This window comes from Ylistrum balloti, unplaced genomic scaffold (assembly GCF_031769215.1).
Source record: "Ylistrum balloti isolate Yb309-2 unplaced genomic scaffold, AGI_CSIRO_Ybal_v1 Utg369668, whole genome shotgun sequence".
NCBI classification, from domain to species: Eukaryota; Metazoa; Mollusca; class Bivalvia; order Pectinida; family Pectinidae; genus Ylistrum; species Ylistrum balloti.
This window is the reverse complement of record NW_026781915.1, coordinates 2441799-2459681: the sequence shown is the minus strand read 5'-3', so window position 1 is coordinate 2459681 and position 17883 is coordinate 2441799. Positions and strand designations below refer to the sequence as shown.

The window sequence follows — 17883 nt, the reverse complement described above, 5'->3', positions numbered from 1 at the left end:
CCAGAACGGATTAGAATCAGTATGGTCAGTATGACTGCATGTTACCACTGTCCAGTCAGATGTGGGATTTCCATCAACAACATTTGCAGCTACATAGGTGAGGTATGTAGAACTCTGTTGAGCTGCCTTATTCAGGGCAACATTCACTGAAACGAATGTCGCGTTAATGAATATTGCATTAGTGAGAATCGTTTAAATGGATATCGTATTAATTGATGTCATGAAAGTGAGTAAAATGATAGTGAATATCGTATGAATGAATGTCGCGTTAGTGAGTAAAGTGTTAGTATAAAGTGAATGTTATATAATGATTACCGTATGGATGACTATCGAGTCGGAGAATGTCGTATTTATAAATACCGCATTAAAAGGATAATTGCACAGCATTTCTATTGTATCCATCTACATGTACATAACATGAAATTTGAAAATATTAATCAGAAGTTAACCCAACAGATCTTTAATCTGTGTAGATGTGACTGTCAGTCATAGTCTTCCATCATGTTATTATTTTTTAACCTATCTAAGATTCTAAAGGTACTAAAATCGCCTGTGTGATTTGGACGTCTATGGTATGTTTACATTTAAATCAAAAACTTTTAAATTATTATCTTATTTTCTCTTTCAATTTGTTGCAAAAATGCAAATTGATACCATGTAACAGTGGTGTGATGCTTTTGGAGCTTTTCATATCAGAAATCTTAATTTTGTAGATTTAGGTACAAAATTAGTTAATTAGTTATCGGCCAAAATTAATCAAACAAGACATTCTAACGAATACTTTACTTTTATTTTTAGCACTAACTTCATCACCTACCTACATGTTTTACTACTGATAAGCTATGAAGATATTATACTGTACAGCGTGTAAAGTTACAGCCATTGAATAGAAACATGGATATGAATAATGGTATACTGTATTTGCTCCTTACCTGAAGCTGTTGAAATGTGAATACAACACAGAAAACAAAAACATAAGAGGTAGTCCATGATGTTAAAATACCATGCTATTGCTACACTGAAAATTGTTGATCACCCAGAAAGGAAGCCATCTACGTTCTAACCATTTCCGATGAAAAACGACGGATGTCGTATATATACTAGTAACACTTCCAGCTTCTGTTAAACAGCCATTGGAAACAAATATCCTATGAACTGATTCATCATTATTATTTGGTTAGGAAAGATGTTTGCATGTGTTCCGCGGGAAAAGCTGTATCTCAACAAGGAAGGCACAAACTGAAGTAGTAAGAAAAGAAATTACGATTATCGAAATGTTTTTTTATTTATGTAAAATAAAAAGGGGGCAGGCAGGGAATAGAAAAAGTCTTTTGGTTTCTTGTATCACACAAATCACGTATTACTTTTGACCATCACTTTTATAAAATCCTGATCGCACAGTCCTTGTGTATGTATCATGGTCATATCCAAGCTGTTTTCTTAAATATGAATACCAATACTGTGTTAACAACACACTACGACGATAAAGAAAAGAAAACAAAAAAACAAAAAAGAAAAAAAAAAGAAGAAAAAACAAAAGGACACTGACAAAATGCAGAGTTGAAAGTGTTTATTTACATTCTATGGACTATACATTGTGTAAGTGGGGATTTCATCATCATGTTGTTACAGATTATTTTACTTGGTAATGATAAGTGGTTTTATGAAAAAAAATACGTCCTCAGTCTAAATTGTTTAATGTTTGTATATATAGAGTGTCAAGTGTAGAATGGATATGAAAGTATGACACATTAGTTTCAGGTTGATCAAAACCCTTACTGCATGTGGTGTAATTTTAGCTAAACAGCAGATATTGTTTAAAAGTACATATTTGTAAAGTTTTCAGTCAACATTTCATTATATGTATATTAATCAATCATAATGAATGACAATCCATATTTTATTTTAAATTACTTTGAAATTATTTGTTTTCAATTCTAAAATGAATACATAACAGTCAGATATAAACAAAAGAAGATGTCAACGTTTCCAATGCAATATGATGTACATGACTGTACGACCAATACTCATTTTGTATTTATTTGATCTGTTTTGTTTTCTTGACTTTTTGACGTATTCTGCATTTTTATAATTTCAACATGTTGTTAGTGAATTTAACCTGCACTGTTTATGTGCAGGTTTTGACCTATTGAGGTTTATGATAATTATGATCTGTTGTAAATAATGTGTTGTGTTTACTTGAAATTTCGACCTGTTGTGATCTATAATAATTTGTTGTTACTCAAATTGCCTGTTGTCTTTACTGATAACGTGTTGAAATGGGACTTTGACTGTTTTGATCTATAATATTTTTTGCTATTGGACTTGCGGAATTTTGACCTTATGGTTTATAATTATTTTGGAATAGTAATTTTGACGTGTTTTCGAAAGATTTTATGAGCAGTATTTTAGGGAGTATGAACTGTCTTATTTTGTAGCAATATTTATAATTTTTTTTAGAATTAATTTTTGGAACTTTTAAGCGGTTCAGAATATGGCTTTTTGTAGTGATTTCTGCTTGTATAATAAATACCTTTATATGCTGAATTAATCAGTCTTTCAGGAATTGATCTAGCAAAAGATGAGATACTTTCTGTAATTTTAACGTCTAGGATTAATACTGTATATCTAGTAAAACGGAATCGACAGGAAAACATACCGGACAACAAGCTCATCAGTAAAAATGCTTCAGTGGATACGATTTATATCACTTATAAACTTTTCGCATTCAATCATTCTGTTTACAATATTTACCATATAAATATATTGATGACAGTAGATTTTATTTCGATATTGTCATGATATACAATATATTTTATGCGAGTGCTCTGTTAATCAATATTTTGGACTTGACAATGGAACTGTTTCTAGTTAGATGGCGGATAATGTTTAGGACCTACAACAAAATTATTTGATAAAGCGATTGTCTATTCTCACAATGGTTACTTTAAAGATAAAAAAAGTATTTTACATCAATCATGATATCCTTCATACCCTACAATATCACCACAATTCACCGTTCATCGAATTTCTTTTCGATGTTATCTTTTCCGAACCCTGATTAATTTTGGAACTTCATTTGCACCCATAGTGATTCTTATGTCTTATAAATACGGTGTTAATATCAATACATTTTTTGAAACTTCAATATGTTACGACAAATTTCTAAAAAAGTGTAAACAGGACCATGATATTTAGCATCAGGAGGTATGAAAGATTTACCGACAACTATCTGAATATTTTTTTAATCTTTGGTCATAAATATATTTACAAAAGAGGATGAATGATCTGTTAAATGAGTAGGCGCATGACCAAGTTGAATGAAATATATCTACAAATCATATCGATTGTAAGACAAGGATTAACTTCCATTTGTCACCTGTGTGGTGTTCCATGAAAAATGATGATTTAGTTTTTTATCTGCAATTCAATCCAAATACAGTCATATGAATATACCCGCAAATAAATCTATGTACACCACAATTTAACTTAAACACATACACTACTACCCCATGTTGAACAAACACCAACATGTACCTTTACGGGCATCCACTCGAGTATTAAACACTCAAAGCACTCAAACTCCCTTTCCAACTCACACACACCATCATATCCGCATATGTGAATATCGTAGACACATGCAAAAGGTCACGTTTTCCGCACACCGAACACGAGCACACTTGTACAATGAACACAAATACGTATCAACGTAACAGATATACGCATTCCTTCTCCAACACACATACCCACACACCTACACACTAATACCATCACCTAGACCCACACACACCAGTTTAAAACTAATATTTACAAGTACGACATTAGATTAACTAATTTTGACGGTTTTTGAAATACTTCATGGGAAATATAATAGTTCATGAACACATTCCACGTATTAACATACATATATACACCTATTTTCCAACACACACACCTTCATCAGTTAGATGCATTATAATTCATATATTGATATCAACGTCTCTGAGTAAGACTAGATTTGAAGGTTATGTAATATCAGGTAGGTATTTAAATATTTCATAAACAAGAAAATAATACTGATAGTTTCTCTTTGGTCCTATGTCCTATTAATCAGTCTTGTAAACTAACGAACAAATATATTTTGATCTTATATCATTATTAATGTAGCAAATCAATGGTTCCAGATGCTGAATTCCTCCTAGAAAAAATTCACATGGAGAGGTGCAGACAATTTCTTAGAATTTTTTGTTTTCTTTGGGTTTTTTTTTTTCTTTTGTCTGTTGTATCATGATATATGTTTTTATGACTTGCACAATTTCCAATAAAAATCGAATGACGAGAATATTAATGACGAAATGTAAATATTGTAATAGCATCACGTATTTTGAATGTTGGAGGTGGTTAAGTTAAATTTATTTATGTATAATAGCAATTAAAACTGATTCAGGAACATTGCAAAAAAAGTAAAACATTTTATGTAATCAAGCAATAAAATGACAATTAAGCAATATATAATATTGAAACAGCGATAAAAACATCATAAAATTATCTAATTAAAAAAGTAAAATAAAAGTTTACTAATATCAAGTTATTAAAAACAAAAGCATAAATAATGTTAATCACAACAATTGCTTTCATGTGCAATTTCATTATTAGAGGACACTGACTGATTCAAAACATATTATCAATGTTAGGACTAATATTCTTCTGTAGGTTTTTTGATACTAGTATATTACCGTAGCCTTGTTAATACTAGTAATCCAACCGTAGGTTTGCAAAGCCTTCATCTGGACCAGAATGGAAATATGAGTTAGAATGACCATAGTTCTCCGTTAGAATGAATACGTAGATATTGACATGTTAAGAACATTGTGGATGCAAAATGATGTGGAACGCGGGCAGTATGGAACAAGTCTGGAGCAGTGGTCGCCTCATGAAAGATCACTTTGAGCCTAGAGCCCGCTGTTGCCTGTATATTGAAAATCTCATTGTGGCCTTCGTGAGGACTATTCTCGCTGTGCTACAAAGCGATTACGAGTTTTGACAATGAGCACTATTGGATGTTGTATTGGGCTACGGACGTCACAATAAATACCACCCATCAATCATTTCTATTTTGGAAGTTTTTCATCATTATTGTTTTACGCACTTTAACTTATCCATTTATTCATTCGAATAGATTGACGTCGAATGTATATAATCCTCTAATGCTTGGTATATCAATCGGATATCTCCCTGAAAGTAAAACAAAATTAAGCTCATCAACTGAAAAAAACACATGTATAAAGAACACCTGGTATAAAAAATAACATTTGAGTTTTATTATTTCAGTTTTTAGTTAATATCGCTTTTTCAATTAAAATTATAAAATATATTAAAATTGTAGATAATTAAGACATCCTGGCATTTCCATTGCATGAAAATAAATCACAGACCATTGAAATTTAAATCCACAAACTGACTAATATCTTACACTTTATGATTTTACCAAGATTAAACAATACAGAAAATATATATAAATAAAAAAAACTGCATATAGACGTCTTTTGTTGGTTGCAAACTACTAGTGTTCTTCTTCATTATTTTAATGTTCATGGCGTAATACACGAAACGAAATTTTGCAAATGTAAGTCGTAAAGATACTTTTAAAATCATATATTGAAATATGAGTTAGATTTAGATGTAAGTGACCTATGCAGAAAAAAGTGAACTTACACTTATCTGCTAAAGTTTCGATTAAACGCTGCGATTTATAAATGATCGATATACCTGATACACAGGTTTAGATATTAAGTACTATGAGATATAGATCACGAACCAGAGTCTTGAAGGCGTCAGGTCGTCGATACTGAATTTCTCTGGCAGCATTGAAAATATCTATACAACCATCAAGATCCATCCTTTCAATGACTGCTTTCAGCAAACAAAATGGGACGCAATTTGTTTTTCCGTCTCTGCAAATAGGTAAACAATATCGTTTGAACGTAAATTCTGATTAGTTCGTTTAAATTTGCACTCAAGACAGGACTGCCTATTCATAATACAAACTTATTTATTTTACTGATACATTCTATAGATAACACTAGTATGGTATACATCAATACAAGTTTTTAGCTAGTCAAATTGTCTGTCCGTCCGTAAACAATTTTTGGTGTCGCTATATCTGGATGAATCTCTCATAAATTCCTTATGCAGGTTTCCCTTAGTCCCTGGTAGTGCCCGTTTGATTTTGAAATTAATCTGGCGGCCATCTTGGATATTCGCTTTAAAATTTTGTTATCACGATTTACAGCACTAATCTAATCTAAAAAAGATATACTTTTGTTATGTTCCCATGTCTAATCGTGCTCTTATATGATACATAGGTTCTAAAACTAGCAATTGTTGCAGGAAAATATCACAGCTATACTACGTGAAAGAAAAACTTTTCATACACGTCTATACATCAAACTATAAACCAGTTAAATAGACATCCAACAGTGGTTCAATTAATGAATTGTTAGAGTGGCACAATCAACAATTCTATTGAAGCGCACTCAAACTCTACGTTAGAACGTTGCCATTGCTCGTTAACGATACAATAAATCAAATATACTACCTGCTGAAATCGCGTATTACCTGCAAACAACTGTTATGGCAGTACCCTTTTGTGACGTTTCCAAGCGATTGGTTGACGTGACAGCATTAACCAATCCATGTGTGGACACGTGACCAGTTTGATCTGTTCCAACCGGATTTATCAAAATTTTCACATGTCTTTTCTCTTGATCCTATATGTAGAAACAAAATTATTCTAATATCGTTCTGTTACTAATTTACGTGTATGAGAATAGTTAAAATGGTAATTTAGTGCTCACATCAATTCAGACTTATTTCATCACATCCATAAATGTTTATCATTGGTGCTGGTAGTTAAGATATTTCCACAAATTATATTTCTTACTTCAATGACGAGCTCAATGTTTATTTTTGTGTAAATGATTATGATATCATTTTTCATATCAAATGGTTGATGGTATTGATATTTTAGAATGTAGTAAATCATTTCGGAAAAGGCCTATTGCTTAATTAGTGATACTACCAGTGGTTCGGAGAGGGGAATTTCTAAAGATATTGTTTGAAGATGACTGCAATATCTTTGATAAGCAGCGCACTTTTATGGACAGCACGCGTGGGCATTATGGTGTTCAATGTGAAACTAATGCAAATTCAATTTAGATTATCTATGCGCTATCAAACCTTTTTATCCATAATGTTTTCACGGACCTGTTTCTGTAAGATAATGTCCAGTGCTTCAGCTTCAATCATAGACTGCTTAACGCCAGATGTGCTGAGTTTGAATCCGTCAATGTTATAATCGTCATGATTTTCTTCAGGAAGTAACTGTACATCCTAAAAGAGTGAACAGAGGTTTTTTTTAATGAGGGCTTAATCATATTGTTTAATGGCCCCAAAACTTATACAAAAACTGTAATTCTTTTACTGTCAATAACGGAAAGTAGCAAAGACATAATGCTTTCTTCATCGATTGGTTGATATAGGCTAAACTTTAACTGAAATAATTTAATGTACGTCCCCCACGATAAATTAAATAATCCATTTCAATCATTGATATTGGAATGCTTGTTTACTCACACTGTCTAGTCGGTCGAGTAAAACTACAATGCGAGAGTTGTAGTCATAGACCATAGTCCAGAAATCCGGCAGTGTATCTGTTAGCGGAAGTTGTGTTGCCAAGAAACCAAATGAATTGGAACAGGACTGCAACAACAAACGTGCAACAATATACATGTCGAGAAATAGAGATTAAGATAATAAATACCTTAGCATTATGTAATCAATATAAACGTATTTTAAATATTTCCTAGAGCAGCCAGATAACAATTGCTTATTGAATGCAGTGTGATTTAAACATAAATGATAAAATGAATAGACGTGGCAGATTATTCATACCTGTGTGGTATTAGAAATATTTCAACCAATATCCATTTGCCCTGAAAGGTATTGAACAAATGTGTCACGTCACATAGGTGACAATTTATCGGTTATTTTAAATCAATCAGTAAGCTACGTCTAAAACAAAATACAGTACCCTCGATATATTCCTGGTACTAATGTAACTGTAAACAAATAAACCGATTCTTATTACTGTAAAAAAAATGGGGTTAACATCCGAGATGGAGATTATTTACGAGAAATAAAATGTCTTTTGTGGGGTATATCAGATATTTAAGTTTTGGTAGTTTTCTTATGCTTTCTTGAAAATCGATATACATTGGATGGAACAGTCCATTGACTCATAGAATATAGCTAATTTCAATTTTGTTGGGAAGTTTGTGGACTTCAGTAAGTGAACAGTTTCATAAAAACTTTTTTATGATATTTATCTGAGATATTCTAATATTAACACTTTAGTTCACACAATGCTTTGAGTATATTCAAAATAATTTCACATCATGCAAAAATTATAACGAACGAAATGTTTTTCCGCAAGTGTTAACAGAAGTGTCAATAACAAATTTCTATAGGGGTGGTTGGGTGTCGCAGTGACAATACCTTTAACTAAGCCGCCCGGGGTTCGGTTCCCGGATTTATGTGAAAAGGTATTGGGTCACCTGACCGACAACATGGGTTTCCCCGGGTAGCCCGGTTTCCTCTCACAGTAAAACCCCTCGTGCGCTTCCATCCGGGCCAACAAGTGTAATTTATATATGTTGAAAAAACTTGTTTCGCAATTATTGTTAAATAAACAAAGTTTAGTTAAAGCCCCAATATACGTAACATTCACCAAAAATTTAGTGTAGAATCACACATAATTATTGAGATATTCTCTAAGATGTAGTTAAAATTAAGTTATTCAAACAATAGTTACCATGACTTTGTGCATAAAGTATTTATATATGAGCAGTTGAAACTCGCTATTTGTAAGCACACCTCCATTTTAATCACGCCGCCATCGAAATTACGATTATTGCCGAACCACGTCGGAAAGTTCATGACCTGATCTCGCGAGAGTTGAGGTTTTTACTTATAGAGGAAGCACATGCAGATATGTTTACGGTAAGTTTTTGTTTACAAACATTGTTTGCGAAGTCTTGTCGTAGACTTGAGGTGATAAACATTCAGTTTTGGGAAATTATTAGAAGGAATAATTAGTTTAGAAACGATACGACGCACAATTATAACGTAAGAATTCAGAACTGGCTTGATGTATGATTGGAAAAAAAGGAAGCGACTGGTGAACGTCTGTACTGTGTCTGCCATGTTTACACACGCGGAATATGCACATGCGCAATGTCATCGCTACGAGCGGTAATGTATGAATTATTGTGGGTCCCACATTGTTTATTTTCCGATTTTTTTCAATTTTTATTTCAATAGAAAACAGTCAGTTTTATTTTCTTTAATTAAAGAATTTTTTTGTTTTGTTACATATATTACGGGGAAAATAAGATAAAGTTTGTTTTTTATAGTGGTTTTTACGTATATTGGGGCTTTAAATAGGTAATGCACACAGGACATAATACAGATTAAAGCGATTTTAATTGTTTGATAGGATTGTCCTACAGACGGTTTCCTCTACTCACAGGTAGGACTACAGCGTTTATATAGTCTCCTCTTCCCTCTAGTGGCGATTTCAATCTTACTCGAAAGCGATTTACTGAAATACAAAAAAGAGTTGAATGTAATGGACAACGTCCATCTGACAGTGTGTTTTCTGGTGAGTATTTTGATATTGCCTAAGACCTTGTAATATGAATATAAAAATATTTAATAACTCCTTCTAAGTGAAAGGTTCCGTAATCTTTAATATTACGTAATATTTCAATGGAAACAAGTAAATTAAGATGTTAAACATGAACGTCAAAGCACCCATACAGAAACTATTCTTAAGAAAAGAGGAAACTTTATTTTAGAATTTAATTCACATTTGCAATATGAAAACATACCCGGTATACATTCTTTTGATCTGTTTTTCGATACGTTTGCATTTGAAAGCGCTGACGAATAATCCTTTTGGTCAAAGGTGGGTTTGATTTTGCTGAGAACCTGACAATAAAACGTACACAAATAGCGTGTTAATGAGGCAGTACTTAAAGAAATAATGTAATTTTTTTTACAAATGTTATTCTTCGTACAGTATTGCGTGTCATTGAAAAATTAAACTACATAACGTTTGCATCAATATCAATTTTAGGGATTTGAAAAAGAAACATAAACTCATTTATCAAAACACAAAATATTAATTAGATGAAGACAATGTTAATTACTTAATATACTAGAAATTCATACTGTTTTCTTCACATTATTTACTTTAAAATTTTCTTGTATACGTTGTTGACGGAGGTCTTTCTTTTCTTGAAACTGACATCTATTAATAGATGCATCCGGGAATGTCAAACTGACATCTAAAGCTTCGTGTAGGACTATGTACTGCTCCTGCGATACATCCAAGAATTCAGAGTAGTTAAGGCAAGGATAGTAACAAATTTAGGAAATAAATGCTAGGAAACAAAGACGTCGCACCCCTAACCATCTCTTCCTGGTTCTTTGATCTGCTTTTGTTGGACTTAACGAATCAACACATACTTCATCATAAGAATCATAGTGCTATCAGTATGAAATTTCCCTAGGGTTTTCAAACATATACGGTGATAATTGATCCTTTTTTATTTACAAATTGTAATATAGATATATCAGTATTTTGATGAAAGAAATGTACATATAAAATAATATAAAATAGACATATTAAAAAAATAAAAACAAATAAAGAAAGATTAAAAGATGAAGACAACTTACCACTGTTTGAATCATATTCAGTCTATCTTTGCGCATTTTCATTGTATACTGGTAAACATCGATCGTTGGTGAAATCTGCGCATGTTTCAGTAGAGCATCAAGAGCAATGTACGTGCCAGTTCTCCCGATCCCAGCGCTTCATAAAAAACATGGTACATATATCTATCAGCATGCTATTGATTGTTAATAGAAGCAAACTTATGGTCAAAATTGTAGAAAGAAATGCAGAAAATGAGAAACTCAATGTAGTTCGAGAAATTTTACAGCTGGTATAATGCTAAGACGATTCGTATCACTCTATATAACACCACTTCATTTGACTTGAACTGTCAAAGGTAAATGTACCTGCAATGTACAACTTGTGGCCCCGGCAAACTTGTCTCTTGTTTAATTACTAATCGTTGAAACTGCACTAACTGGAATGGATTAGGAATGCCGTGATCTGGCCAAGTGGTGAAATGGAACTGGAATACTTCGTGCTTTTCCTTGGTCTGACATGATAAAGATACATCATAACAAATAGACTTTTCTTCGAAAAAAAACAAGGAAAGTATGTTTAAAAACATATTATTCAAACACTTCTCCTTCAACACAAGCTGTTCAAAATGTAATAATTGGAATAGTTCACATAGAATAACTTTATCAACAAACATAATTCAGTCAAGGATCAGTCCACTGGACATTACAAATTACAATTGAAACGAGATCCTAGTGATCATGTAAGATATTTAATTGTATTTTGAAATAATTGTGAATTTAAAAAATACAAAAACCTTTTGATTTAGTAAAGTCAGTGTCCGTGATATGAAGGCTAAACATCGTTTTTCATCAGTTAGTGTTACTGAAAAATCTCCGTTAGTGATTGTTCTTCCAAGAGCTGGCCAGTAGGGATGACACTTCATCTAAAAGTTCAAAAGTTTTTATCTGAATGTTAGTTTTGTATTTTATCACATGATTTTTATCCAATTAATTCGCATATGTCATATTTTGCATATGTTATGAGTGTAATATACTTTTGGACGCTTTTCATGGACTGTGTCGGTGAAGATCGATTGTGCTGTCATTATATGGACAATCGTGTTATCTCTTTAATTGATAAAGAGAGCTACATCCCTTTGATTTTGTCATCCGTTTTTACTTTTAAACCTTTACGTTATCAAATCTCAAATTAGTTTTCATATTTATAAAACCCGAAACAACAACCTCTCAGACTAGTTTTAAAAGATTCACATGAAAAAACTGTTGCTTTGTAAATATCTCCGCCTTTTCAATCCAATATGAATTAGTTCACGAATATCGTAAGATTTTGTCCCTTGAAATCATTTACATCCTTTGTCATTAATAACTACAATTTTGGATGACTTAACATTTATGTACAATAAATATAAATATAGAATTTACAGAACTTGACTTTTTAGTAGTGATGTACTTACATTATCTCATTTTTAATTGATAATTTTGATTTGTTTGAGATTTAGTGCAAGTGACATGATTTATAAGTGTAGTTATTTCTCCGTTTTCTTAAAATTCCTGAATATTGTGTCTTCGGTTTTGCTGTAACCGAAATGTTACCTTTTTTCCTTCCTTGATATTAGTGACCATTATAATTTTCCCCGTGTTTTGTTCCCAAATCATTCTCCAAAAATCCCAGACGGTCCCTTGCTTTGGACCTGTAAGGTAGATTACGCATGTTAAATGTAACATTATTGTCATGATGATTTCACAACGGTTATTCTATTACAATTTCAAACAGGTTAGATATCTTAAAAGCACGGAATCAATTTGTACTTATTGGTGATCATATTTCGAGTAAATTACATGGTTTCACAAACTGTGAATATAAAATGAATTAGGAGCGCAATAAAAGCAACATTGCAGAGATTAAGCAAGTCAATTTTTCACAAGAAAAAATATCACTTACATATCAAAATTTCTGTAGATTAATCGGTATAGTATACCCATTCAATTTTAATTTGTTGAAAATAATTGCGAAAATAGTTATTTCGGCTTATATTAAACACTCTTGTTGGCTCGAAGGTAACCACGAATTTGATATGATTGAAAGTAAAAAGCGCTTTTAGGACGTGCTTGGTGCAAAAGCAAAATGGTAGATAATAGGAACGAGATGAAATGGATAGGATGAAGAGTAGGCCAACAACGATAAGCGAAGTATGCACATTGTCAAACTCCGTCGTGAAATTTTCTTGGTGCTTTGGAGACAAAATTGATGAATACAAACTAACCTTGTGTTGCTATGTACTGCCTCTCCAGACTAACGGACTAAAGGAAAGGTGACGATTAATGTGATATAAAGTGATACAAAAGGAATCATTAGTATACAGGATGTGTATCAAGAAATTGTCCAAAGTATGCATCATATCCTATTCAATAAAACGCATTTGCCCTTTTAGTTTTCCTTTCAATATTTCAATGTATTGTTCTCATTTACAAGATTGTTTTGCTTATGTGTACTTGTAACTTTAAAAATATATTCATGATCATGTCAACATAAACTTGATTAGAACCATATTTATTTTTGTAATGTTAATTGATGTACATCAATAATTCAATATCTATACCCGAAGATCACATTTACTTACATCTATATAGTTTCCATTGATGTAATCCGAATTATTTACATCAGGCAAAGTATTCAGCACTACACGTGAGTGGTCATCTGCAAATATTAATATCAAATATAGCGGTTAAGTTTGAAATTGTTTGGGCAAAGACATTCATTTGAATATCCAGCTCTCGTGATTCATCCGAGTTACAAAACGTTTACATTGTGCTGTCAAAGTTTTTCCATATATACAAACAAAAAAGTAAAATTGTGTAAAGATAAGATTTTTTTCTCTACGATATCACCAAAAATAATATTTTGAAGTATTCAAAGCTGGTTCGATTGGTTAAAAAAAAAAAAAAAGAAAATTGTGCTTTCAATACGCTATAAGGATGCGCGCTTGATTGTTTAGGATTTTCAAAAGATTGAAGACTCTAGAGTAACGCGAAAAATAATTTTGGGTGCACACTAATGCGGGACTGCCAACGCAGTCCGAGCACAGCATTAGATCGTCAAGATACGAATATACGGACTTTGCATGTGTATTATCAGTTCGGGTATCTTTCCTTGGCCGCTTCCAGAACCATACGAAACAAAGTGGGCTAGGTCAACATCCACTCGCGACGCCCCGCTGTTCATCAAGTTTTGCTCCAACGTTACAGAGTTATACGCTAAGGATGGTGACATCTAGAATTCACCAATAGTGACAGGTCTGAAGTCTCGAGCATGATTTGGATAAAATGGAGCGGCAGGACGCATTACGTCGCAAAGTTTCCAAACATTTCTGCGTAATTTTATCAGTTTTATACATCAATGTTAAATGTGTCCATACAAAATAATGAATTTGAAAAATCGGATTTGCACCCTCCCCCTCCTCCTCTCTGTGACTATAAGTTTCAATCCCAATTGATCGAGTTTCTTATATCACTGTGTTACTATGAAGACAGTACATTGCAAAGATAGATTCGGTACCCATCGTAATGTATTATTCTCCCTATTAATATATCAATAAAACAAGCGAAATACAGTGTCTTTTCCATTAGCATTGTGTAACTGGCGGAATACATTTCCATTCTAAACAAACGGCAATGAGAATTTTTAAAAGTCTTGTAGTCATCTTTAACATGGACAATAGTACAAATGCATTAACGACACCACGTTTTCTTGAAATGTTATATATTATATATTATGAAATACCCGGTACTGATAATAATCTTATGTAAGAGAAAATTACGAACAATACTGCATCAAAATATGGACAAAACGTAAGAGTCGAGTCCTACTTATTTCCAATACTCACAGGGAAACATGTCTTTGAACCGATTCTTGTCTTTTAATTCAGGCTTCTTTCCGCACTCATGTGGGTGCTGCAGTCCTCTCGGAAGTTTCTAATATTACAAAAAGGAAAACAAAAAGTTAAACGACCTTAATCTCTTATCAGGACGGTGCAGCCTTTCAACACCAAATTAAACTCTGATATGGAACATAAACATCATATCAAAATATGCTTATTTGCATGTTTTTAACAATAGAACTAGGCATGTTCAGACGGTCTAACAAAGTGAATACTAATCCCTTTCTGTTATTACTATAAACATTCATTTTGTTTTTGTAAGATGTAATAATGTATTTTAACACTATGCACAAATACAAACGCAACTCAAACTCAATATTTTTAAAAATCATACTTAAAAGTCAAAGAATAAGTATAATCGTCTCTATGACATTAGAGTAACATTCTAGATTCATTTACAGTAAAAGATATTTTGAATCGTTTCAAACTGAACCTAGAATCTGGTACAGAATTGGCATAGGTATTGGCGACCTGTCCGTTCGATACATTCGACCTGACAAATATTAAGTTTCTACAATGTAATTAGAGTAATGCTTACTGTGTACTCGTCATTGAAAAGATTCGACTCCTTCTTAAAAGCTATAGTTTCTGATAATCCTGAAACAGCGATTTTAGATTCGATAGACGCCATGTAGTTGGTGTAAATATTCTCTGTCAAGTCTATATCTTCTGATATATCGTCATCGTCCAGGTATTGGCTGAGATGTGAAGCTATACTTCTGGAGGAGATGTTGTCGTCGATGGTTTTGTAGATGTTTTCCTCATCCAGTTCATCACCATATACAACTGCGTATTCTGCTTTTTCATTTTTTGTGTTGATATTACCATGTATAAACTTCAATCTCTTGTCCTCTGTCAAGTTTTGTTCGTTCTCTGACACGTTGCTGTAGTAGGCTACGATTTCTACGAAAAGAGAATAACTAATATTTTCATAATTTACTTTATGATGTATCTTTTTGGAAGTGAATGCATCTTCTATAAGGTTTGCATCCATTACAAGTAGACCATTTGTATATGCTATCAATATCATTAACGGTAAAGAAAATGACGTCTCAAAAGTGAAAACAACTTAGAATTGTTTAAATAAAGAAGAAAGCAAAAATAATCTCATAACTTAGTCACTGTTTTTTTTTAATCTTTAGTATCTGTTCTTAACGAAATCGAATTCGATTAATTTCAATTCTCTGAATTTTATGACCTGCAAAAACAACATGTTATAGGTAACTTACCGTCTTCAGGTAGTTTTTTAGATTCTTTAGCTAAAAGCTTCTTTTTCCTGCATAGAGAAAATAGTATTGTTACGACTATCTATCACATCAAAGATTGTACAAAAGACACAGAGTGGTTAACACTTGAGGCCAAATAATTAAAATACAAGATGTTGCTGTTTCGTCCTAGGTTTCGACAGTGATGCTAAGAGCCTAAATCGAAAGTGATCGAAATAGATGTCAAAATTAAGATGGAGTTGTACACTAAGGTCAGTATATGTAGTATATGTTATGCATCTCGCAGTGTATATGGCGTCTACCTTTCACAATGTTTGTGATGTTACAGATTACTTTAATCATCCATCGAAAAGCGTCCTCGTGCTCTATGTCGCCGACAAGAAATCATAGCCACACTAGATTTTTTTCATTCTTTAATTCTTTGTTTTTCAATTTATATTTGACTGCCATTGAGGCAAAAATGTGGTGTCAAGTTCAAGGTTTTAAAGGACTGGTGATAATTTTGGCCATCCTACATCCATTCAGTGTAAACCATATCATATGCAAGAATATTTAGATATTTCAATATCAACTGCATATATACATGCTGCATTCTAATTAAGATATCAAATTTTCTATGGGTTTCATATTGGGAGTCAGTATCAAATACCCTCCCCCGAAACCCCCCCACCCTCCCCCCCCCCCAAAAAAACCCCAACGAAAATAGAATAAAAAGAGGTGTGTATCACTGAATGTCTGCATAACGATCTTACTTTCCAGCTTTTAAACAACTTTAAACTTTCATTGCTTGAACGTACATCAGCTTATCTCAATATATCTTTCCTTTAAGTCAAATATTAAAAAAAACATCCTCAAATGTTTGATTTTATGGTCTCACCTTCGGTGTATCAGAAGTATTAAAATTAATCCTATTACAGCCAGTAAGATGACAACACCCACTACAGCCCCAATAATGTCCACGCTCTTGTCCTCTTCCGCTGTGAATAACCAGCACAAGTCTTGATAAAACATGCACCAAAGAATCGCATTTCTTAACAAAAATATATCAGTTACATTTGGGATAAACAGACATTGCAGTTTTGTAGGAGAAATATAAACAGTTGTATAACATATGTTTTTTTATGATGTATACTATACATGTTAACACGGCATGTTACAAGGATTTTAAATTACATGGTCTTCAATATATTGATAATCTATTTTCAGCATCAATGATGTTATTGTCACTGGAACCAATAAACACATTATATGAAATACATCAGGAAAATACCAACTTGCCAACATACTTATAATCCAAACTCAAATTCCGTAAAACAAGAGCAAAATATAAACAAAAATGATTTACACGGAGACTCTTAAAAAGCACAAAGAGAATAAGACCAGGTTTTTCAGACGAGTAAGCGTCGACGACACCGACCATGTAAAAAATGGTCAATCTACGGTCACATTATCAAATGAGAACAAGGTATACCACAAGGGTAGCAACAGGCAAATTTCTCTATGATAATGTTGGTGTTTTTCAAGGGAATAAAATACAAAGACTATACTCTTATCGTGTTTAGACATTCTATTCAGAACTTAATGATGAGTACACATACGGTGAAGATATCTTAGTCATTTCACTTACTAAGCTTAATGTTACAGAGCTCGCCACTCATACCGGATACACATCCTCTGAGGCAGGCTCCATGGACTCGTTGACATTTTCCTAGGTTGCAGCCTTGGCAATTATATTGACAGTTGATTCCATAGGAATAATCTTCACATTCTGAACATACAAATTCATGCGATATCTGTTAGTCCACAACAAAAAGTGTTTAATTTTAATGTTTCGTATTCTAAACATGAGCATAAAACATTAAAGGCTATAAATAACAAGGAATCACGAGCTTTATGTTTTCCGTCAAAGCTGATATGATATAGTCAATAAAATAGTTTGCTTTGTATTCCTAACCTTTTAA

General features: G+C 32.7%; 1 protein-coding gene across 1 annotated transcript in view; it reads right to left on the bottom strand.

Annotated features, from left to right (window-relative positions):
• Positions 1-4575: 4575 nt before the first annotated feature.
• LOC132561490 (receptor-type tyrosine-protein phosphatase mu-like) overlaps positions 4576-17883 on the bottom strand; it is a 39125-nt gene continuing 25817 nt past the window's right edge. The window contains exons 10-28 of the mRNA XM_060226196.1: positions 17550-17690; positions 16800-16899; positions 15926-15972; positions 15235-15599; positions 14643-14730; positions 13380-13456; positions 13023-13059; positions 12352-12449; positions 11553-11681; positions 11125-11270; positions 10780-10915; positions 10294-10419; positions 9930-10029; positions 9567-9640; positions 7615-7740; positions 7246-7371; positions 6598-6749; positions 5798-5933; positions 4576-5214 (exon numbers count right to left, since the gene is read on the bottom strand). Coding sequence (XP_060082179.1) covers positions 5143-5214; positions 5798-5933; positions 6598-6749; positions 7246-7371; positions 7615-7740; positions 9567-9640; positions 9930-10029; positions 10294-10419; positions 10780-10915; positions 11125-11270; positions 11553-11681; positions 12352-12449; positions 13023-13059; positions 13380-13456; positions 14643-14730; positions 15235-15599; positions 15926-15972; positions 16800-16899; positions 17550-17690 — 2276 coding nt within the window. The 3' untranslated portion in view covers positions 4576-5142. The remainder of the gene's footprint in view (positions 5215-5797; positions 5934-6597; positions 6750-7245; positions 7372-7614; positions 7741-9566; positions 9641-9929; positions 10030-10293; positions 10420-10779; positions 10916-11124; positions 11271-11552; positions 11682-12351; positions 12450-13022; positions 13060-13379; positions 13457-14642; positions 14731-15234; positions 15600-15925; positions 15973-16799; positions 16900-17549; positions 17691-17883) is intronic.